Source organism: Jaculus jaculus, chromosome 11 (genome assembly GCF_020740685.1).
Source record: "Jaculus jaculus isolate mJacJac1 chromosome 11, mJacJac1.mat.Y.cur, whole genome shotgun sequence".
In the NCBI taxonomy this organism is placed as follows: domain Eukaryota; kingdom Metazoa; phylum Chordata; class Mammalia; order Rodentia; family Dipodidae; genus Jaculus; species Jaculus jaculus.
In genome coordinates this window covers 110,562,922-110,585,804 of record NC_059112.1, presented here as the reverse complement: position 1 = coordinate 110,585,804, position 22,883 = coordinate 110,562,922, and the positions used below count along the sequence as shown (strand labels likewise).

General features: G+C 51.3%; 1 protein-coding gene across 1 annotated transcript in view; it reads left to right on the top strand.

Moving 5' to 3' along the window:
• The window catches only part of Kctd5 (potassium channel tetramerization domain containing 5), a 28,695-nt gene that overhangs the window by 2,476 nt on the left and 3,336 nt on the right, over nucleotides 1–22,883 (top strand). Inside the window, exons 2-5 of the mRNA XM_004652202.2 lie at nucleotides 12,447–12,555; nucleotides 15,697–15,788; nucleotides 17,401–17,496; nucleotides 19,453–19,578. Of these exons, the coding sequence (XP_004652259.1) occupies nucleotides 12,447–12,555; nucleotides 15,697–15,788; nucleotides 17,401–17,496; nucleotides 19,453–19,578 (423 nt within the window). The remainder of the gene's footprint in view (nucleotides 1–12,446; nucleotides 12,556–15,696; nucleotides 15,789–17,400; nucleotides 17,497–19,452; nucleotides 19,579–22,883) is intronic.

Sequence of the window (22,883 nt, the reverse complement as noted above, 5' to 3'; positions counted from 1 at the left end):
TGCCTTAATGTTTGAGCCATTTCTCCAGTCCTGTTTTTAGTTAATTTTTCAAATAATTATTTCTTTCAATCACATCTTATTTCCAAATTATTAAACCTAAATTAAGAACGTAAATGTAATACAGCAGATACAATCTCAGCCTTATATTTGATAGTAAGTTTGTTAGTTTTAGTCACTGATAAGTTGCTAGAAAGAGTAATGCTTCTTCACATGACTTTTATTGGAACACTAGAGTGTTCCAGTGAGAAAACTATAAATGCTGTCCTTTATCCCCCCTTCCCAGTTCTGATGCAAGAGTGTCCTAGGAGATTCCTCCGTGATAATTAAATCCTGAGTGAGGAATCTGAGGAGGGTGGAGGGCAAGGGGTGTTAGCAGTGGGAGACTATTAATTACATGATGGAAGATAAACAGGATGTTGATTCACATGGAAAGATCTTGAAGCTCTGACCTCATAGTTAAGATTAAGGAAAGGTACCTGGCAGATATTCTTCGCCTTGAACTTTATCGAGGATCTGGTGTAAGATGCCCTGTCTGGTGCTTGACTAGGATTTATTGAGCACCTGGGCTTGCAGAATGTGATGTTGGGTGGGAGTAGGTTGGAAGATGTAAGGTCAAGAAGCCCCCCATCATTCAGGAATTTGGTTTCACGTTCAAGTGAGTGCTAAATGCAAGCTGGTTGGTGATCTGTGGGTCCTAGTTAGGGATGGGTGTATGAATTTTGGAGAACATGTCCAAAGATATTGACAGACAGGGAGTATAGAGAATGCAAGGCACATTCAGGGCTAGCCTGACTGCCACTGCACATCCAGTATTCCCCTGAATTCTCACCCCTGTGTGGGATCTATTACCCACCATACTTTGTGCCCATATTCTCTTAGCCTTTTGTATCAGGGGGTCTACTTGAGACCAACTGCTGCCATGAAGTTTTTTGTGTTTTTTTTTTTTTTCTTTCGAGGTAGGGTTTCACTCTAGCCCAGGCTGACCTAGAATTCACTATATACTCTCAGGGTGGCCTTGAACTCTTGGGGATCTTCCTACATCTGCCTCTCGAGTGCTGGGATTAAAGGCGTGAGCCATCGCGCCTGGCTTGAAGTTCTTTTTCTAGACAGCCTGAGTGCATCTCATTTATTCCTGGGACTTCTTCCAGCAGAGCTGCGGCTGTGTTGTGCAGTTGAGCATCTGCTCGTCTGCTGTTGTGTGCCATTTTGTCTCCCGTGTTGTCCTTGGGGGCAGGCCAGGCGTGGTACTCCTTCCTGAGCTGCTTATGGGAAGTGCTTTGTAGAGTCTTGATATTTGATCTGGTTTGGTTGATTCTGCATTCTATGGTGTGTTGTATTCCATTGGTATTGTTGAAAAGCGAATCGCTGGTGGCAGCTGAACCAAGCCCTGCTTTAGCGTGGTGATACTTCAGGAGGTAAAGGAACAAACAGCAAATAGCGAACGGCGTGAAGCCCCCCTAGTTCTGGAGTGCTGTTCTCTGTAACTGAACCAGGCCTGGAGAAAATTGCTGCTTACACATGAACTTCTGCCCTTGGAACAGGGCAGCCATCCTGGCTTTGAGGCTAAGGATACTGTGGCATCAGTTGGATCTTTGGGATTAGTCACAGTGCTTCCTACAGCTGGGCCCCTGCAGCCCTTCTCCGTGCATACTCTGGTTGCCCTGGGTGCTGGCAAGTTTTAGGGTTAGAACGATATGAAAGGAAGTTTACAGGCAGGGCCAGGGACGGGATGTGGGTGGGAGTACCATCTTTGAATCAGCTGTTTGGCCAGAGCCGTCGGTACTGCTAAGACACAGCAGATTGTGTTCTGCCACACCTAAACTGAGAAACAACTGACAGAATCCCCACTGGCCCCTTGCAGTGGGAGTGAGTGTCCCAGGCAAGATGGTGTGTTGAGGACATGGCTCCGAGGGTGTCCTTGGCCCTGACTCTTTGAGGGTTGGTGCTGGACCCCACCCTTTATGCTGTTGTTTGTCTTCTCTGAGTCTGTGGTCACTTGTACGAGATGTCTCATTTGAAAGCTCCTTGGCCCTGAGCAGGTGAGGAAGACTTGTCATTTCATAAGTTGGATTTTACTGGAGAGAGGCCGTCTCCAGGTCCTGCAGCAACAGGGTGGTGGCTCTCAGGTTCAAAGCCATTCCGCCTTCCGCACTGCCAGTCAGCTTCATTGTGCATCAGAGCAGGGCCTGCGCTTGGTTTTGCTCAGGGTTAGAAAACTCACCAGCTGCTCACTTTTCCGTGTCAAGCATTCTTGGACCCCGAGGTGCTCATATACTGCGGGTGGGGTCTGGCTGCTCTGACTCAAGGGTGGGGCAGAGTAAAGCAATAGGCCAGGGCGCTTACCACCCAGTTCTTAGAGTGTGTGCCACTGGGGCCCAAGAGCCAGGCCGTGGGACACATCTGCTACCTTGTCTAGTGTCCGCACTTTGCTTGTTCACTTGGGCCCTTCTCACACTTCAGCTGTTAGTTGGAGAGGGTGTGTAGCTAAGGTTGTCTGCGGGCTGCCCCTCTCCAGGTGCACACTGGCTCTTAACAGGCCTTCACTGAGCAGCTTTCTGTGGACTGCAGAACATGCAGGAAATCCCATGCTGTGGGAGATATGGTGGATGTTTTTCCTGGTACAGACTTGGAGCCTGGTGAAGCAACCTCTGTAAGCTTGAGGCTCTTCCTCCATGCTGTGCAGGGACACGGTGCCCTGCGTGGGTGCCTGGCGTCGGGGAGAATGAAAGACAGGGGAGTGTGTCCTCCCAGCACTGGGATAGGACAACCAGCAGAGTGCTTTTAGTGGTCTTTAGGTTTTGGGTTTTGTTTTTTTTTTTTAACTTTTTCGAGGTAGGGTCTCACTCTAGCCCAGGCTGACCTGGAATTCACTGTGTAGTCTCAGGGTGGCCTTGAACTCACGGCAATCCTCCTACCTCTATCTCCTGAGTGCTGGGTTTAAAGGTGTGTGTCACCATGCCCAGCTATAGTTTTTACTTTTTCTTTAAAATTTTTTATTTATTTATTTGAGAGCGACAAACACAGAGAGAAAGACAGACAGAGGGAGAGAGAGAGAATGGGCACGCCAGGGCTTCCAGCCTCTGCAAACGAACTCCAGACGCGTGCGCCCCCTTGTGCATCTGGCTAACGTGGGACCTGGGAAACCAAGCCTCGAACCGGGGTCCTTAGGCTTCTCAGGCAAGCGCTTAACCACCAAGCCATCTCTCCAGCCCTATGGTCTTTACTTTTTAAAAAGAACATGTCAAGAAGCCCCCCCCCCCGAATTAAAAAAACCAGAACACATTCATCACTAAAGCTTTCCATTCCTGGCTGGGCAGCTTCCTTTGAGTTGGGCCTGGCTGGCACCTCCAAGATTTGTTGGCCAGGAGCAGTCCAGCCCCTAGCCTCCTTTGCTTCCCCTGATGCCCCAGTATGCTGTCCAGAGTTCCTGGACAGGCCCCGGAGAACTCTCCAGTCCTGGACACTTGAACCTTCCTTGCTGTGGGGAGGGACAGTTTCCTAGTCAGCCACCAAGTTTTCTTGCAAGATATTTGATGCCTTCAAGCTTGGGAAATGCAGCTCCAGGGCTCTAAGACAGCGATGTAGTAAATGTGGAATGTGTGTGTGTCTGGAGGGGCAGGGGGGGTGGGGGGGGCAGCCACACAGTGGCCAGAAGACAACAGAGGGTGGAACTTGCCCCCAGCATTTCCATTGTCCTTGTTTTGGTAGATTCTTGTTCCTTGGTAGTTAGGATCTACACTTTTGACTCAATCAGACCTGGGTAGGCAGGTACCACTGGAGGCTTGGTGGTCTTCAGTGAAGAAGAGGAGCTAAGAGCCTGTCCTTCAGCCTCAGCAAGTAGAGAAGAGTTCTGTGCTTATTCTATATACATGGCTACATTTCGGGAGAGCAGAGGCTGTGGGGACCGCAGGGACGGGTGCATGGGATACAAGTGCCAGGCTGCCTCACAAGCCTCTGGCTGTTTTAACCAAATGTTCTTGGATCCTGATATGCCAGCCAGAGTGCTCTGGGGCTTGGAGATTGTGGGACCAAGACAGGCCTACCCCTGGGTCCACAGGGCCACCAGGCCTGGGTCTCTCATCATGGTTACATTGCCCATGTTTCCCACCTGTCTGGCTGATGTCAGCAATAGCCTGTTAAACAGAAAGCACACTGATGAGCAGTCAGGAGGCAATATCTACTGGGGATTCCTGAAGGACTTTTCTGTAGCCAGTGTTCCTAGGAGGAGACCTAGAGAATGAACGACCCCTTCCCTGGTAACACAGATGTTCACCACAGCTGTATCTGCACAGGCAATGGGCTATGGGAACTCTCTGGCCCCTGGAGGGCTCCCATCCATTGAACCAGCAGAACACAGGACCTATCCTAAGCGGGTCGCAAGCATGTGAATTCCATGAGAAGCCCCACTCATATTTAAGCTTTACTTGAGTGGCGTGTCAGTGCTGATGCCCTCAACTTTGGTTTCCAGCTGCAGATAGGGGTTTATTATGCCATCTGGGACTGGGCAGATGCTCTGAGAGCTGAGGTGCCCTCCCAAGGGAGGTGGCTAGGGCCACACTGAGGGTCACAATAACCTAGAGTCCTGACATACCCACTCATCCCATCTCACCCAGAGGTCTGGTCGCAGGGAGACCTTTCTTGCTTTCAGTGTTTCCACTCTCCAGGTGTGCAGGAGCAGTGTGGCTCTTGCACGGACAACAACGTGAGTGCTCGGCTGGACCTCAGTGCACTAGCAGGGCGCGGCCACGGGGTGTGGGAAGAGGTGCTGGGGTGCAGGTGGCAGGTCTGGCATTGTCACTTACAACCCTCTTTTTCTCCGGGTTCAGTTTCTTCATTTATAATTGGTGATGTTTAAGGCCTCTTGTAAGTCAAAGATCCAAAAAAATCTGCATAAAATGCAAAAGCTGAAATGAAGATCTGTGTGTAAATGTGTCATTTGAAATGGATAATTTCAGAGTAAAAACTAAGCATTTCTAATTAGGTTGATTGAGCATGTTGGTGCACACAAAATTCTGCATTTAGACTTCATTGGGGAAAGCTGATGGAGCGTACATCCCCCAGGTTTGACTCATAACATGTCCCACTCGTCCCCTCCGGTGACCATGCCAGTCCCTCCCCTGGCGGGTGGTGCTGGCATGCCTGAACTCTGGGAGCAGTTGTGAGGAACCAGCTTCAGACTTAGCATGAAGTGCCTATGGGTCAGCAGTATCTTTAACTTGGGACCTTGCCTGGGTGCCTAGTGACCTAATCTCTCACTCCTCGCTGCTGCGTCCAGAGCCATAAGGCTGTAGGAAGGGGCATGTCCGAAAAGGAGGCACCGTAGCGTGGGGTCAAAGTCATGACTGGATGAACAGTAGGCAGCCTCTCACTTGTCTAACCAGACCCAGGTTCAGGAGTGGCTTGTCCCTGGAGACTGTGTCTCCCACACCTTCCTGAGGTACTTTGTGGAGCAGGTGCCTCTTGGGTGTGTGCGTGTGACATGGCTCCTGCTATCCTTTCTGTGCTCTCTTCTGCGGAAAATGTGTGTTGACAGCTGCACTGCCTGGTCCAGTGGCTCAGGCTCCAGATTCTTTCTTCTTGAAAACTGGGGAAAGGGGATCTCAGGCTCCATGTTGTGCCCACTCAGTGCCAACTTGGGCATGGCCAACACGCCTGGCAGGTGTGAACTGGTAGCATGTGTGCGTGGGAGAGTTGGTTCTTATTAAAGGTTCAGAGCTAAGTCCAGTGATCCGTTTTTATGCCTTTGAAAGGAGATGTATATATTTCCAACCAGCACTGCCACAAGTAGGTCAGACACAAATTCAGTGAGAAGCAGAGAAGGAAGGAGGCTTGGCAGAAGGAAGTGGTTTGTTAAGAATGCAATCTTAGAGATTGCTGGAGAGATGGCTTAGCAGTTAAGGCATTTGCCTGCAAAGCCAATGGACCTCGGTTCAATTCCCCAGGACCCACATAAGCCACATGCACAAGGTGGAGCATGTGTCTGGAATTTGTTTGCAGTGGCTGGAAACCCTGGTGCACCCATTCTCTCACTCTCTCTCTCTCTCTCTCTCTGTCTGCCTCTTTCTCTCACGCTTTCTCAAATAAATAAGTAAAATTAAAAAATAAAGTAATAATAATAAAGAATGTAATCTTAGCCTGGCATGTTGGTGCATACCTTTAATCCCAGCACCTGAGAGGCAGAAGTAGGAGAATTGCCATGAGTTCGAGGCCATCCTTAGACTACTTAGTGTTGACCACTTGAGTTAACACCATGAGGGTTTCCTTCATGTCTTGAGTGCTGTTAAAACAGGTGGTACTGGTGGCCCCTCGCTCCAGGGCTTGGCCACTCAGCACGCCTCAGAACACAGGTGTGGTCTGGAGCCTTCCTCCCGTGGACGCTGAGCGGCCTGCTGTGGGCATTCTCAGTGAAGTTGGTGGGGTGCGGGTCTTGGCCTAGGACCTGTCCCTTTCTGTGGAGTTGAGTTCTCCCACGTGACCGCTCCGAAAGAGCTCGGTGTGAGTGGCGCTCTCCAGGCCCTGCCAGCTTTGGCCTTCGCCTCTGCCCAGGCAGCTGGCCTGCTTTTAAGGAAGCCTAACTAAAGTAGTCACTAGAAGAAAATGGACAGAGAACCTTGAGGTGGTGCACAGAAGAAAGGATCCTTCACTTTACCTTTGACTCCTGTGAGTGGCCAGGTATGAACTTGGACTTGGGGCTGCCCTGCCTGGTGCTGCAGCCTTGCTCACTGGCCCACGGCAGTTACTGTACCTGGTTTGTGTGAGGGACGCATAGCTGAGCCATCTACCTCCCTGTTTTCTTTCTTTCTTTTCTTTTTTTTTTTTTTTTTAAGATTTACTTTTATTTATTTATTAGAGACAGGCAAAGGGGGAGAGAGAGAGGGAATGGGTGCACCAGGGCCTCTAGCCACTGCAAACAAACTCTAGATGCATGTACCATGTGCATCTGGCTTATGTGGGATCTGGAGAATTGAACCTGGGTCTTTAGGCTTCACAGGCAAGTACCTTAACCACTAAGCAATCTCTCCAGCCCTACCTCCCTGTTTTCATTGCTGAGGTATCTGTCCCATCCTCATGACATGCCAGGTCCTGAGGCCTGCACACCTCATGGAGCCAGTCATGGTCTTCTTACTCTTCTTGCCATTGCCATCCAGCCTGGCTCTAGCAAAGTTCCAGCAAATGCCTTGCAACTTTTTGGTCTTGTTTTTTTCTGAAAGTATCCAGGAGGCTTGCTTATTTAAAGTGCCTCTTACCTGGATATAGGTGAGAAACCATGCAGTACGTGGCTGGCTGGGTTTTAGGCAAACAAGGCACTGGTCTCTGAGCACAGAGGCCCCAGCTGAAGCTGAGGAAGGAAGGTTCACTGGACTGCTATCCTCCTGCTTCCGCTGCTGCTGCCAGTAACCCTGGGTGCTGAGGCTCTGGTTAATGGTGAGGAGCACTTGGCCTTAGGATGCAAATTCAGTGAGAAGCAGGGAAAGAAGGAGGGTTGGCAGAGCCCGGCCTTCTACGGATGGAAGTTCACATTATGGCCAGGGTCTCATTTCAGGTGCCCTGAGAAGATGCTGTCTCTCAGCTGGTCCCTTGCTCAGGTGTGCCCTGTCCCAGTCCACAGGGGCCTTGGGTTAGAGGGCAGACCTAGAGTGGGAATTCCTTCAAAGGACCTGCCCAAGAGCTGCCTTCTATAGGGCACGCTCACTGACAGCTGGCCCCACCCAGTGCAAGAGCTGGTCAGCCCCTGAGTACCTCAGCCACAGCCAGCTGAGGCTCAGAGCACCCAGTACACCATGCATGGCTCCTCCGGCTGCCCTCATGTTCCATGCCCTCATCCTTTCATGCATGGCTGACCTGTGTTGCCTTTGTGTGGTCTTGTGCTGTTCAGCTTTCTGAAGTCTCCAGGAGGCTGCTGAGCAGGAGAACTCAATAGACTTTCTCCTCTTTCCCTCCTAATAGGTCCCAGTGCCCAGTGGGGGATGTTGGGTGGTGGTTGCCAGAAGTCCTTGCTGCATACCTGTGACAGGGCCTCCTCCAGATCCCTGGTGCTCATAGCCACCAAGGCTTGGGGTGGCCTGGGCTCTGATGCCATGGCCCACATAACAAGAGAGGCTCCCCCCGGGGTGTCCTGGGCAGGGATACACACCTCCTCTTTGACCTTCATTTGCTGTTATGTCATGGGGCCTTAAGCCTTGAAGAACTCCTGGATACAGTGACATGCAAAGCTTATGTTGAAGGGGGACTTCTCCCACACGGACTGGGGTTGCTCTGCTCGTCTTGTGACAGAGTCTATCCTTTCCAGATTTTGGTCATTTGTGTAAAACGTTGGCCACTCCTCACCAGGAGGGTAGGACTGCTGGTTCCTTCTGGAAGAGGTCCACTGGGTTTTTTGGCTTTGCTTAGATGATTGGGTTCTAGAGGTTAGGAGAGAGACTGGGATTCAGGGTTCAAGGTGTCTCCAAGAATAAGGGCTACAGCTGGGCATGGTGGTACACAGCTCTAATCCCAGCACTTAGGAGGATTGCTATGAGTTCAAGGCCAGCTTGGGCTAGGGTGAGACCCTACCTCAAAAGAAACAAAAACATAAACAAACCAGGGCTTAGCGGTTAAGACATTTGCCTGCAAAGCCAAAGGACCTAGGTTCAGTCCCCTGGACCCACGTAAACCAGATGCACCACAAGGTAGCACATGCGTCTAGAATTCGTTCACAGTGCCAGGAGGCCCTGGTGTGCCCATTCTTTCTCTCTCTCTCAAATAATTAAATGAAAATACAAAAAAGGGGGCTGGAGGGATGGCTTAGCGGTTAAGGCGTTTGCCTGCAAAGCCAAAGGACATCAGTTTGATTCCTCAGGACCCATGTAAGCCAGATGCACAAGGTGGTACATGTGTCTGGAGTTCATTTGCAGTGGGTGGAGGCCCTGGCATGCCCATTCTCTCTGTCTCTTTCTCCTTTGCTCTTTCAAATAAATAAATAAAATTAAAAAAAAAATTAGGACGGGCATGGTGGCGCACACCTTCAATCTCAGCACTCAGGAGGCAGAGGTAGGAGGACCGTTGTGAGTTCAAGGCCACCCTGAGACTACGTAGTGAATTTCAGGTCAGCCTGAGCCAGAGTGAGACCCTACCTTCAAAAACCAAAAAATAAATAAATAAAACAAGAAGAGGGCTGGAGGGATGGCTTGGTTAAGGTGCTTGTCTGCAAAGCCAAAGGACCCAAGTTCAAGTCCCCATGACTCACATAAGCCAGATGCACAAGGTGCTGCGGTACGTGCATTGAGTTCATCTGCAGCAGCTGGAGGCCCTGGCATGTCCATTTTCTGTATCTGCCTCTTTTTTTCTTCTCTGTCAAATAATAAATAAAAATAAAATATTTTTTTAAAAAAGGGCTGGAGAGATGGCTTACCGGTTAAGGCACTTGTATGAGAAGCCTAAGGACCTAGGTTTGACTTCCCCAGAACCCACATAAGCCAGATCCTGCACGTGGTGGTACATGTGTCTGGAACTTGTCTATAGCAGCTAGAGGTCCTGGCGTACCCATAATCATTCATTCACATTCATTCATTCATTCTCTCATCAATAAAAATAAAGTAAAAGAAGTCATAGGATCAGGCGGCCTTGGGCAGTTAGGTCCCTATATTGCCAAGTGAGGTCTTGGGTTGAGACACTGCTGTGGAGTGGAGCAAGGACCGCAGCAGGGAGAAGCGCTGGGCTGCACTGGTTGTGGCTCCTGCGTCCTCCCGGGCCTCCCAGCTCTGGTGGTTTGTCATCATCCACCAAGCTCGGGTCTCGCTTTGGTCCAGCAGATCTTTACACTGTATGCTCATGGACATTGGAAAGGGACCCTTGAAATTATAGTAATGGTTGTTCATGAACGAAAAAGGCCTCTGTCAAGGCACGCTGCTTTGTGGCTGAAGCATCTCCCCTCTGTGTGCTCTGCTGCCCATGGACACCCAAACTGAAGTGGGTCAGGACAGTGTTTACCCCCACCCAGTCCCTGCCTCACACACAGATCCCGGATTCTGTCTTCTGGGCCTGGGCTGGCCAGCTGCTTTACCACGCGGCAAGTATTGTGAAGTATTGTGTTCTCTTGACGCGTGCCATGGGGAGCCTCGAGAGAGCTGGGTCTGGTCAGGGAAGCATGTGAGCTCTGTTGATGGTTTGGAGTTACCATCTTGCCCAGGCACTAGGCCGGGGATTTGCTAATAGAAAAGCTTAGGCAATGACCTTACCTCAGCAAAGGCATGGTGCTCACCATCTTCCCTGAGCGGATGGAGCCTATGTCAGAAAGTCCCTTTAGCACCCAAGCCCTGTTGGACTTGGTGGCCTCCAAATCATGTGCAACCAGTTTGTGGCAGGCCTGAGGCAGGGTGCCAAAGGAAGACAGTGGCCCACCCTCCCGGAGGATGGCCTTGTAGCATCACTGTGTACCTTCCTTTGGTGGTCCTAACATTGTGCCCTCTGGTTCTAGTTAGGCCTGTGCCTCTCATCCTGCTCCCCTGCTTCCAGAAAGGATATGTGGTGTGGCATGTCACTCAGGGCCGTGCACGCCCATGTCTCAGGGAGCTATATATTTCCTCCATAGCTACACTGGCAGATGAGAGGCCTCAGCCCTCCAGGGAGCCTTGGCTAGCCACTTGCAGTCTGGCCCACTGCCCATAGAGAAGCCAAGCAGGCTGAGTGCAGGAGGACCGCTGCTATGCAGGCCATCCTATAAATGGCTTGAGTTCTACCAGCTGCTGACCGTGAGGTGAGGGCTCCCTTAGTGGTTATATTTGCTGGGAAAGCCCTTGTGGTTTAGCAGGGTGACTTAGCCGATTGTGTGGTTACTTTGCTGTGCTGCTGACCTAAGATTCATTTTACCTAAGATTCATTTTTTTCCTTTTTTTTCTTCCAAAATTTTATTAACAACTTCCATGATTATAAAAAATACCCCATGATAAAAAATAAACCCATGGGCTGGGCATGGTGGTGCATACCTTTAATCCCAGCACTCGGGAGGCAGAGGTAGGAGGATTGCGCTAAGTTCAAGGCCACCCTGAGACTCCATAGTGAATTCCAGGTCAGCCTGGGCTGGAGTGAGACCCTACATTGAAAAAACAAACAAAAAAAAAAAAAACCCATGGTAATACCCTCCTTCCTCCACTTCCCCCTTTGAAACTCCATTCTCCATCATACCCCTCCCCATCTCAATCAGTCTCTCTTAAGTTTGATGTCATGCTCTTTTCCTCCTCTTATGATGGTCCTGTGTAGGTAGTGTCAGGCAGTGTGAGGCCATGGATATCCAGGCCATTTTGTGTCTGGAGGGAACATGTTGTATGGAGTCCTACCCTTCCTTTGGCTCTTACATTCTTTCCGCCACCTCTTCCACATTAGACCCTGAGCCTTGAAAGGTGTGATAGAGATATTGCACTGTAGTCACTTCTTTCCAGCACCGTGATACCTTCTTAGTCATCCCAAGGTCACTGCCATCTGTAAAGAGAAGATTCTCTACCAAAAGTGAGAGTAGCATTAATATAAGGGTGTGCACATTAACAGAAGTGCTTACTGGGCAGTTTGATAAGCATAGTATATACATTTAGCCAGACAACAGCAGATGTTACACCCCTAGGGCTCACAACTACCCCTGTTTTAAGTTTTCAGTATCAGGGATGTATTCCCTCCCATGGAGTGGGCTCCAGTCCAATTAGAGGGCAGTTGGTTTCCACCATGACAGACATGCCACTATTGCACCCGTTGGCTCATTTGGCCTGGCTGGCAAATACAAGGCTTGCAGCATCCATTGTTGAGTGTCTTCACTGGTGATTTCTCTAAGATTCATTTTTAAGGAGACTCCTGCAACAGTGGAGCTCAGCAGGAGGATGAAGGGCCTTACCCAGCTCTGCCACCCGGGTCCTCAGTCTTGAGTTTCTTCTCAGAGTACACCCTGGAGATTAGGAGGGCAGACTCCTGAGGCTTGAACTTCTAGTGTTCTAAAGTTGAGCCATAGAGTGTGGTTGAACACACCTGTAATTCCAGCTCTCAGAAAGCTGAGGCAGAAAGACTGCAAGCTCAAGAACAGCCTGGGTTGTATAGCAAGAACTTGCTTAAAAAAAAAAAAAAAAAGAGTTGTAGTAGTAGTAGATATGAAGGGAGGAAAGAAGGAAAGCTGAGTTGTGTGCACTAGTCCTTAAGAGAGCATTGGATGGAGGAAGCCTGTGTGCCAGGTCACGGCGTGGCAGGTTGAGTTCTTTGGAGCTGGGAGCAAAGGGCTCTGTACCTGGTTTGCTCAGCTCAGTAAACACAGGGAGGTGATTTATGACGGCTGAAGTGACACCAGATGGGATCAGAGAATGCACCAGAGTTCCCTGGGGTGAGGCACACGAGCACAGGGTGACTTGGGCTGCCAGTGCTGGGTGCCTGCTGTCTGGCTGCAGAGCGCCTCTGTCTTGTGGAGTACTGACCACAGTGTGTTTTTGTAGGATGAAACAGGTGCCTATTTAATCGACAGAGACCCCACCTACTTTGGACCTGTGCTGAACTACTTGAGACATGGAAAGCTGGTTATTAACAAAGACCTTGCTGAGGAAGGTAAGTTGTCCTTTTGGCACAGAAACCTGAGCTGAGAGTTGGCACCAAGTGGAGTTGCTGGTGGGTTCCTTGAAGATTCCGGCACCCTTAACTGGAGCCCTTGCCAGGAGGGCTGCCCTGTTGCTAAAGGGCCTGTCTTGCAGCTTCTGTTTCAAGCATCTTGTGCCACAGTGTGGGTGGCTCACCCCAGGTCCCACCGCTACTATGACTGCTGAAGCGTGAGGCCGTGTCTAAGGGACGTTACTGTGATGAGTCTTGGTGGGGTGGGGGGCGAGTCCTAGCCTACTCGCAAGGTCAGTTCCTGGGCGAACATGGTCTGCAGTCCCCTGAGCTCTCCCAGCCCTCATGCCTGGTCAAGCACATGATGTATAGCACCAGGCTTGCTTTCCCATGAGTCCTGATCTCACCTCAGAAAATCCACAGCCAGCCATAAAACTTGTATTCATAGTTTTTGAAAGACCAGAGTATTACTTACATAACTGATTGGCATTTTTGCTGGGTAGGTTTAAGTCATTTGGTTTATCATTTGGTTTAATAATAGATTTTAGAAAAAATGTATTTGCAAGAAGAGTTAGGGAGGAGAGAGAATGAGAAAGTAGGTATACCAGGGTTTCTCACCACGGCAAATAAACCACAGATGCATGTGCCAGCCCCAGATAATAGAGTTTTTTTTTTTTGTTTTGTTTTTTATTTTTTTATTTTTATTTTATTTTTTTTTGAGATAATAGAGTTTTAAAAAGCAAATGAAGGGCTGGGAGATGACTCAGCAATTAAAGGTGCTTGCTTGTAGAGTCTCCTGGCTTGGGTTCAGTTCCCCAATACCTATCTATGTAAAGCCAGGTGCGCAAAATGGCACGTGTGTCTGGAATTCATTTGCAGTGGCAAGAGGCCCTGGTGTGCCCATCCTGTCTGTGTTTAAAAATAATATGTGTATGTGTGTATTTTGTTGTTGTTGTTGTTTTTTATGTTTTTTTTTGAGGTAGGGTCTCTCTCTAGCCCAGGCTGATCAGGAATTCACTGTGTAGTCTTAGGCTGGCCTTGAACTCACAGCAATCCTCCTATTTCAGCCTGCTGAGTGTGGGATTAAAGACATGTGTCACCACACCAAAAAAAAATACTTTTTACTTTTTTTTTTTTTTCAGTGGTCCTCCTACTTCTGCCTCCCAGGTGCTGGGATTAAAGGTGTGCTCCACCACACCTGGCAAATATTTTATTTTATTATTTGGTTTTTCGAGGTAGGGTCTTACTCTAGCTCAGGCTGACCTGGCATTCACTATATAGTCTCAGGGTGGCCTTGAACTCATGGCAATCCTCCTACCTCTGCCTCCCAAGTGTTGGGATTAAAGGCCTTGTGGTGGTTTGAATAGAATAGGATGCCCCCAATATATTCAGTTGTTTGTTTGTAGTTTGCATCTGTAGCCACCTGCTGGAGGCAGTGTCACTGGGTGATCTTAAGGTGTGGTGGTGGGTTTCAGATTTCAGTCTAAAGATATGCAAAGTGTGCCTAGCTGGAGTTCCTGAAGTGTGCTGTGGCTTTTGACTTTTTAGGCTTGTGCTTCTCTCTCTCTGCTTGGGCCTGTGAAGGCAGGCCAGCTTCTTCTGCCATTATGGAACTTCCCCTGGGTCTGTAAGCTTCAATAAATCACTTCCTCCATAACTGTGCCTGGTCTGATCAGTGAACCTGAAGCTGTCTGCTACAGGTGTGCACCACCACACCCAGCTTCATTTTATTTTTTATTTACGAGACAGAAAGAATGGGCTTGCCAGGGCCTCTGGCCACTGCAAATGAATACCAGTCGTATGCGCCACCTTGTGCATCTGGCTTTGGGACTTGAACCTGGGTCCTTAGGTTCTGCAAGCAAGCACCTTAACTGCTGAGCCCTCTTTCTAGCCCTCATTTTACTTTTTAAAATCTTATTTGCAGGGCTAGAGGGATGCCCTGGCACACCCATTTTTTTTTCTCTCTCAAGTAAATAGATAAAATATTTTATTTATTTATTTGAGAGAGAGAAAGAGAATGCATGTGCCAGGGCCTCTAGCCACTGCAAATGAAGTCCAGATCCATGTGCCCCCTTGTGCATCTGTCTTATGTGGGTCCTGGAGAATCAAACCAGGATCCTTTGGCTTTGCAGGCAGACACTTTAACTGTTAAGCCATCTCTGCAGCCCCAGATAAATTATTTTTTAAAAGATAAATGAGATCCAAGTTCATTTCAAGAAGACCCTAGGAGGTCCTTGCACCAGTTGTTTTGGGCTGGACTATAGGACTTCTCCCTGAAGCTTGTGCCATGTCTTCCCATCTTTATGTGGGGCCTCAGTGTGTGTTTTTCTGAGCTCCTACAGCCCCTCTTGACTCTGATATCATCTGGGTTGCCTGTGGGCTTATCTGGCAATGTTCTCTGCTCTGGGGCTGGGGCTGTGCTTGTTCCCTGGGACATCCTTCCAGCTGTGTTTGGAGCCAGCCACACTTTGCATCACTGTTGGCACTCTTCTTCCTGCATTTTCCTTGTTGCCAGGGACACACAGGAGGCTGACTTTCCTCACTGTGTCCTGGCTTCTGTGGCTTCCCATCAGGAAGAGCCAGTGGCACAAGATAAGCAGCCTCTGCTACAGAGGGAAATGCCACTGATCTTCCAGTGTCTGTGGCTCACAACTGCAGTGACAGCGCCACAAGTGTGTTCAGTAAGTGTCACTGTCCCTCATTTTCAGCCCTCTGGGAACTGCAGGAGGTCTGAGATAAAGATGTTAGGGGCTGGAGAAATGGCTCAGCAGTTAAGGCACTTGCCTGTAGGGCCTAGCAACCCAGGTTCAATGTGGGCAGGCAAAGTATTTGATTTGGTCTGATCTGGTTAAAAATAACAGCTATGGGCTGGAGAGATGGCTTAGCAGTTAAGACATTTGCCTGCAAAGCCAAAGGATCTCAGTTTGACTCTCCAGGACCCACATAAGCTAGATGCACAAGGGAGCACATGCATCTGGAGTTAGTTTGCAGTGGCAGGAGGCCCTGGAATGCCCATATTCTCCCTCTCTCTCTCCCTGTCTATCTCTCTCTCTCTCCCTCTCCCTCTCTCTCTCCCTCTTTCTCAAATAAATAAATAACTAATAAAATAAAATAAATCACAGCTATTTTCTTCTATTTCAGGAGTGTTGGAGGAAGCAGAATTTTATAATATCACCTCACTAATAAAACTTGTAAAGGACAAAATTAGAGAACGAGACAGCAAAACGTCACAGGTAAGACAGTGCCTAAGGTCCTGCGTCTCCTGAGGCCTGGCCTGTAGACAGCTGTGTTCTCCAGCTTCTTTCTCGGCCACCACAGGCTCCCTGGGGGATCTGGTTGCACTCCATAGGACCCACTGCAGTTAGGGGGAGACAGGCAGCCATGTGGAGGCTTGGTGTGGTAATGAGTAGAGGAAAGGAAGGTCAAGAGGGAAATGAGGAGCAAGGAAACCTCCAGTGGGTGATCATTTAGGCAGAGGACCTATGACCAGCATGGCGGGGGGAGAACAGCAGTGATCTGGGAGGTGACAGAGGCCAGAGATCGGTGCAGGTACCCGGAGGACTTGGGCCGTCCTGGGAAGGAGGGTGTCTTCCGGGCAGTGCTGTGAGCCTGTTATAGATCCTCCCCTGGACCATGGTACGTGGGCACAGTCAGCAAGCCCCTCTGTTGCCCATCAAGCTAGTGCTGTCTGAGATTGGCTGTGTCTACACCTTCTCTCAGGAAGGCACCAGTGGGTCTCAGCATTGGTGGGGTCACCACCAAGCCGCTGTGTGCACTTGAGCACCTGAGCCCCCATCCAGCTTGTCACGCTCCACGTGAACACTGTGAACTGGACACTGGCAGCACTCTGGCTTGGTTGACTTAGAAACTCTCTCACTGCCCCCCCCCCATAATGGGTGTTGCCACTGTGCCACTTCTTGGCACTTCCCCCCATAGTCACTGACCGTCTGCCTCGTAATGGCTGCCCAGTGCCAGGCTGGGGGAGCAACATGTTCGTTGCCTGCCCCACCTCTTCCTCCACTGTTCAGTGGTGGGGGCTTAAAGGCAGGTTCCCTGGTTTTCTCAGTTTGCCTCTTGTGTCCCTTCTGTCTCATCTTCACCCGGAGCCTGTGACGTGGACTGTCTTAAGTCTTCTGTCTGCATCATAGAGAGGGAGAGACCTCCCTGCAGGGCGGGGCCTTATAGACACGTGGTGGTCAGTGTCACTCGATGCCAGCCGGCGAAACACTTGGGTAATGGCAAGGCCAGTGTGTGACTTTTACCCACATGCCACTGGTGTGTGTCACTGACTGTCAGCAGCCTGGGTCCTTATCTGTCCTGTGCTCTGGGAGGCAGACACGTTTCTCAGGGCCGAAGTGCCCAGAACTATGTGTGAAGTCCCTTTTGAGTGGCAGGGATTGGAGGTAGATTCCATGTGGGGAGCCAGTTCTTCTGCAGGAGGCCTGTGTCTGAGGCTCTGCATGTGCCAAGTTCTTTTTGTGAGAAGAGAAAAAGTCAGTCCTGCCGCAGAAGCCCTCCTTGTTATGTCCTCCCCTGAGCAGCAGTCAGTTGAGAGACAGTGTGTGGCCTTGCATGGGACAGAAACTGATGGTCTTACATATTCACATCTAGCCACAGGTGCTCTCAGGATTTCAGGAGCGTGGCTCACTTTAGTTTGGAATTGAGAGGAGAAATAGTTTTGGAGGTGAGCGGGGAAGCTGCCCAGCACCTCTTCAGGCCATGGGTTGGCTGTGTGGATGTGTTCAGTGTTGCTTTGGCCACCGTGATCTGTGCCATTGGCACGTGGGCATTTGCTAGAGTTGGGGCCTGGGGTGGGGCCTGACCTCACGGGGCTTGTCTTTGCAGATGCCCGTGAAGCACGTGTACCGTGTGCTGCAGTGCCAGGAGGAGGAGCTCACGCAGATGGTGTCCACCATGTCCGACGGCTGGAAGTTTGAGCAGGTTGGGTCGGGGTTCTGTAGCAGCCTGTGAATCTAGAAATTTGATTACAAGAGCTGGGGTCCTTCAGTCTCATTCCTGCCGTGGGCCGGTGCAGCGGCCACCAGAGTCTACGTGGAGGCTGTAGCTATTGGCTCTCTGCCACCTCCCCGACTCTTCATTGTGATGTTTTTTATTTTTATTATTTATTTACTTATTTATTTTGAGGTAGGGTTTTATTCTAGTCCAGGCTGACCTGGAACTCACTATGTAGTCTCAGGGTGGCCTTGAACTCACGGTGATCCTCCTACCTCTTCCTCCTAACTGCTGGGATTAAAGGCGTGCACCGCCATGCCCGGCTTTTAACTTTTTTTTATATTTCATTTTTAGTTATATTTAAGAGAGAAAGAGGATGGGCCATGCCAGGGCCTTCAGCTGCTGCAAATGAACCCCAGACACATGTGTACCTGGCTTATGTGGGTCTTGAGGATTTGAACCTGGGTCCTTTAGCTTTGCAGACTAAAGTTAGCGGTTACTAAGCCATTCCTTCAGCCCTGTGATTTTTTTTTTTTTTAAATACTGGCTGTTCTTTGGGGCTGCTCAGTGCTTTGCTGATCAGCTCCATGTGGGACATGTGTTCTGTCCCCTTCAGGGTCCGGCAGGGTCCTGTGAGAGTCTTTTTATCTCTCATGTCTAGACCCTGTAAGAATCACACCAGAGGTCTGAGCAGAAGCATATGTCTCCTGGTGACAGCAAAGCCTGCCCCTGTATTGTCCCTGGTGTGCAGCCCAGTAAGGGGCTGCGTGGTGAAAAGTGGCTGTCACCTGTTCCAGATTCATGGGCAGGTCACCTCGTTTGGAGCTGAGCACCTTACGCTCTGCTGGCTTAGGACTTCTGGCTGCACGGGAGAGTGTCTTCCCTTCCCTGGCTTCAGGACTTTGTCCCCAGCTGCCCTGAGTGGGCCCAAACCCATCTCACAGCTGCATCTCCTCCCCTCAGCTCTGACCTTCCTGTGGTCACTGGGGATGTCCGTGCCACCCGTTCATGCTGTTGAAACTCTTAAGACCCCGAGTCATGTTGGCACTCTGTTTCCCAAGGCAGGGCTAGGTCTGTGGGTTGACATGCTATCAAGGGAGGGTGGGTCCCAGTCCCTTTGCAGTGGCCAGTGCACCCAGGGTTAGTGACGAGAGAGCCGAGCTGCCTTGTGGCAGTACAGGGCCTCTGCTAGATGTGGTGAGTGAGTCCTGTCTGGGGGTTCCCCGGCTCCTTGGTTCATAGGTAGCACCCCTGATGTCCACCTCACCTTCTAGGGTCTGCCCCTTCCTACTACCTTGTCTCCCTTGCTGAAGGTGCAGCTTGCTTTGTGTAGTCCTGGCCCCACTCCTGCTGTGCAGACACTGGCCCTGTGAGCTGCCCTTTGGCTCACGCGCTGTGCTGTTGTCCGTGCCGAGGCTGCAGTCATTTTCTGTCAGTGAGTTTTCTGTTTAAAATGGCAAAAGTAAAAACTGCCCATGATGATGCACATCCAGCAGGTGGGGGCAGGAGGAGCATAGTTCAAGGTCATTCTCAGCGATGTATGGAGGCCATCTTGGACCCTGTTTTCAGAGCTGCCAACCTCTGCCCTTCTTCCCTCATACCTCCTCAGCACAGCAAGCACAGGGGGAGCCTGCAGAGGTCGCTTCCCCTGGGAGTATTTCTGGCTGCCAGCGAAAACAAGCCAGGTAGCTGGCAGCACATCCTCAAGTGGCAATTAGGCATGAGTTCTGGCCTAAGCTCCCACCTGCCGCCTCACCCTGTGCCTCCTTCCCCTGGGGTAGCCATCCTGTGTCCCCCGGGTTCCAGGCAGAAGCACTGGGCCCACAGAGTGAGCCTGTCCCGCACGTTGCACAATTACATGGGTGCGGGTGAGCACTTCTCGGGGCTCTTGGGAGTTTGCTTCCCACTAGCGCATGGAAACCTGCTGTATCTCCCTTCCCCAAGCTGGTCAGCATCGGCTCCTCGTACAACTACGGGAATGAAGACCAGGCCGAGTTCCTGTGTGTGGTTTCCAAGGAGCTGCATAATACTTCATATGGCACAACCAGTGAGCCCAGCGAAAAAGCCAAGGTGAGCCCAGGGAGATGGTCCTGGTCCCATAGGAAGCGCTGTGCGGGCAGGCTTCTGAAAGGCTTTCTTCCTTCTGCCTTACTGTCTCCTGCTCTTCCCATTAAGCTCCCAGCTTTTGGGGTCCTTGGTGGCTACAGGTCCTCCCATAAAGCCACCGACTTGTTAGAGCAGAGGCTCCTGCATCCAGGTGGAGCACCAAACCCTGGTCTGGACCTCCCGCTAGGCTGTCTTCTCTGGGAAGCCGGAGACCCTGTGTTCACAGGGGACAGCTTCAGATGTGAGAGGAGGCTTTGGGATCTAAGCAGAGGGCAGCCTCCTGAGCTAGGGGCTAGCAGCTGCCTTAGCCACATGCAGCTGGTCTTTAGCCTTGTGTTTAGTGTGTAAAGGAGGTCTCCTGCAGGGGGCCGAGCTCTGTGTCTCCTGTGGAGGCTGGTGGCCGCCAGGGGTGAAAACACCCCTGTGGCCTGTCTGCTAGTGACAATCATTGGTGGTATCCCCCTGGGCCCCTTATGGCTGGTGCTCATATACCCCTGCAGCATCCAGCATTGGCCTGGGCTGAAGGCTCCTGGGGCATGGGGACAGGTCATGGCAGCTGTAGAGCCCTGAGCCAGCTTTCAGGGATCTGGGATCTTCGGGGGTGGGGGGCAGTCTTGGCAGAGCTGGGGCTCCTGAGGCTGTGAGCCGAGGCCCACAGTGACCCTAGCACTAGGCTCAGGGCATTGCGTACATCCTGCTGTCTGAGTAGAGGCAGGAGACTAGGCTGGCTGGATTTGAACCAGGGGCTCCATAGCACCCTTGCTGGTTCTGGGTGGCTGCCCCTTGCCCAGGGCTATTGCTGTGGTCTTCTCTTGATCTTTGCAGCAAGGGCTTGGGAACTAAGGGCCAGGGTTCCCCAGAGAGTCCAGGAGGCTGTGCCAGCCTCTCAGCAGTGTTCCCACCACTATGAAGTAACAGATATCTGCTGATAGCTGATATTTCAGCCGCCAGACCCTCTGTGCCCCTGTTCTTGGCCTCTGTGGGCTTACTGTGGAGGATGAGGGGAAATTGGGCCCTCTGCCTGGAGGCAAAGGATGGTAGGGTGGGGGCCCTAGGGCCTGGATGAGGTGAACTCAGATCCCCAGTCCCAGGCCTGGGACAAGCTTCCCATTGGGCCTGGGTTCCAAGCGCCCCGCCTCTAGGCCAACTCATGGAGGGATCCTTTTTTCCATCTTTGAGCAATGGTGGGGCTCTTACACCCTGTATTTTCAGAAGCAGTTTCTGCCTGCACTGGGATCTTGATGGCAAAGCTCCCTGGAGCCCATCTCCCTCCATGGCTCCCTGGCTGCAAAAGGACGCACTCCACTACTAGAAGGCCTCAGGCCTGACCCCATGTTTCCCCACTGCTGAAAGTGTCGCCCTAGTTCTCAGAATATCTGTTTGGAAGTGAGGCAACCAGGATGGCTTCTAAATGGGGGCGGCAGCAGCAGATCCCCAGGAGAGGGGCAGCTCAGATCCGCTGAAGCCATGGGAAACCAGGCTGACGGTGCTAGATCTGGGCGGTGCTTTGGAGACACCGTAGGCAAGGCAGCTCTTCTGATCACTTCCTTGAGATTCGCGTTCACTAGGGTCAGCTGTCATCCCATTCACACTTAGCCTTCTGTGAGCAGGACCCCTCCCCTGCGTGTCTGATGTCCTCTAGCCAATGCCACAGCTTCTTCGTGTTTCAGGTCGGGCATGTGGGCAGCGAGGAGTTAGCTGCACTAGGAGGACTACCCCGTGTGAACGCCGGTCAGTGCCAGCCTCAAACACGAAGTCCTCCCGCCGCCCTGACCACAGTCTAGCCCACGTCAGTGCAGCAAGAGGGCCCAAGCTCAGGGTCTCCTGTTGTCTCAGAGAAGGCAGTTGCCAGAGGAAAGCCCTCTAGAGTCGGGGGTCACCTCCTCCCATGTGCCACCCAGGGTCGTCACCCACAAGGCAACTCTGAAGTCCTCTGGGTTTCTTGGCTTCCATCTCAGTAGGTTGGTGTCAGTCCCTGGGACCAAGACCCCACCTCCGTCACAGTCCCTGGCCCCTGGCCCCAGCAAAGGCTCTCCTGCCAAGCATAATGATCAGTAGTCTTCCCCGGGAGCCTCTTGGCCTGCTCAGAAACTGCAAGCAGAGCAGGTACCTGCTACGGGTGAAGGACCGTAGTGTGACTGAGCCCGCCCCCAACCACTTTGCTCTGCGGGTGAGCTGCTGGGTAGTCCTCCCTGGGGCCTGTGCTGCTCGGGCTCAGCTGACAGCCATATCTTCTTCTCCCCCTTACCACTTGCTGTTCACCACAACAGAGCGACGACGAGGAGACGGGGCACCAAGGCAGTGACTCAGATTAAGTGTAAAATGTCACGGTGAGCTCTGAGCCCTTCAGGTTGACCCATGACCCCTGGTGATCCTTGCCTCTGCCCCTCCCACGTGCTGTCTGTCCCGTAGTTGACAGAACCTATGGTAGACGTGCCTGTAGATCTGCAGGGGAGCTGCCTACGGGAGGTGGGTGGGGCTCTCGCTTGGATGCTGTGTACTGCTCTGTCTTAATGTCCCTCCACGGGGCTGTGGTGTGTGGCCCCTGAGTCTTCACAGTGAAGCCTCACTGAATCTGGTCTGCCAGCTCCTGGGCTGGCCTTCCTGACAGTCACAGGTCCAGGCCATCCTGGACATCAAAGCCCCGAGAGTATTTTGCTGTCTTGCCCAGGGTAATGGTCATGTGGGGGACCTCCTTCTGTCCATCGACTATTAGGTTGGACAGGCCCTTGGCCCCTGTCTCCTCCTGCATGGTTGCTTCAGCAGGACTTTCCTGGTGTCATCTGGACGTTCTGTGAATAGGCAGAAGTGAGGGTAGTCTCAGGTGCACAGGCCTTAACATGCAGGCTGGGAGCCTCACTTAGGCCTTGAGAGCAGCTTAGTGCTCAGCGTCCATGGGAGGCTCTTTAAAATTGTTGCAGACATGTAGCAGTCTCACTTTGGGCCTCTTGACCTTTAAAGTATTTATTATCTGGCCCCTGAGTTTACCAGAAGTCGGGCATGCTAGTGTATACCTGTAATCCAGCACTCAGGAGGTTCGGGCAGGAGGCTTGTGAGTTCCAGACCAGCCTAGGCTACCTAACGAGTCCCTGTCTAAAAACAAAAGATAAAAGGAATCACATGTATGGTAACACTATTCATGTAGTATGTGCAGGTACATTTGCTAAAAGATAGGCTCTGACTATGTTGCCCAGACCAATTCCAAACTTTCGGGTTGGAGCAATCTTCCTACCTCAGTCGCCCCCCCTCCCTCCGCAAGTAACTGGGAC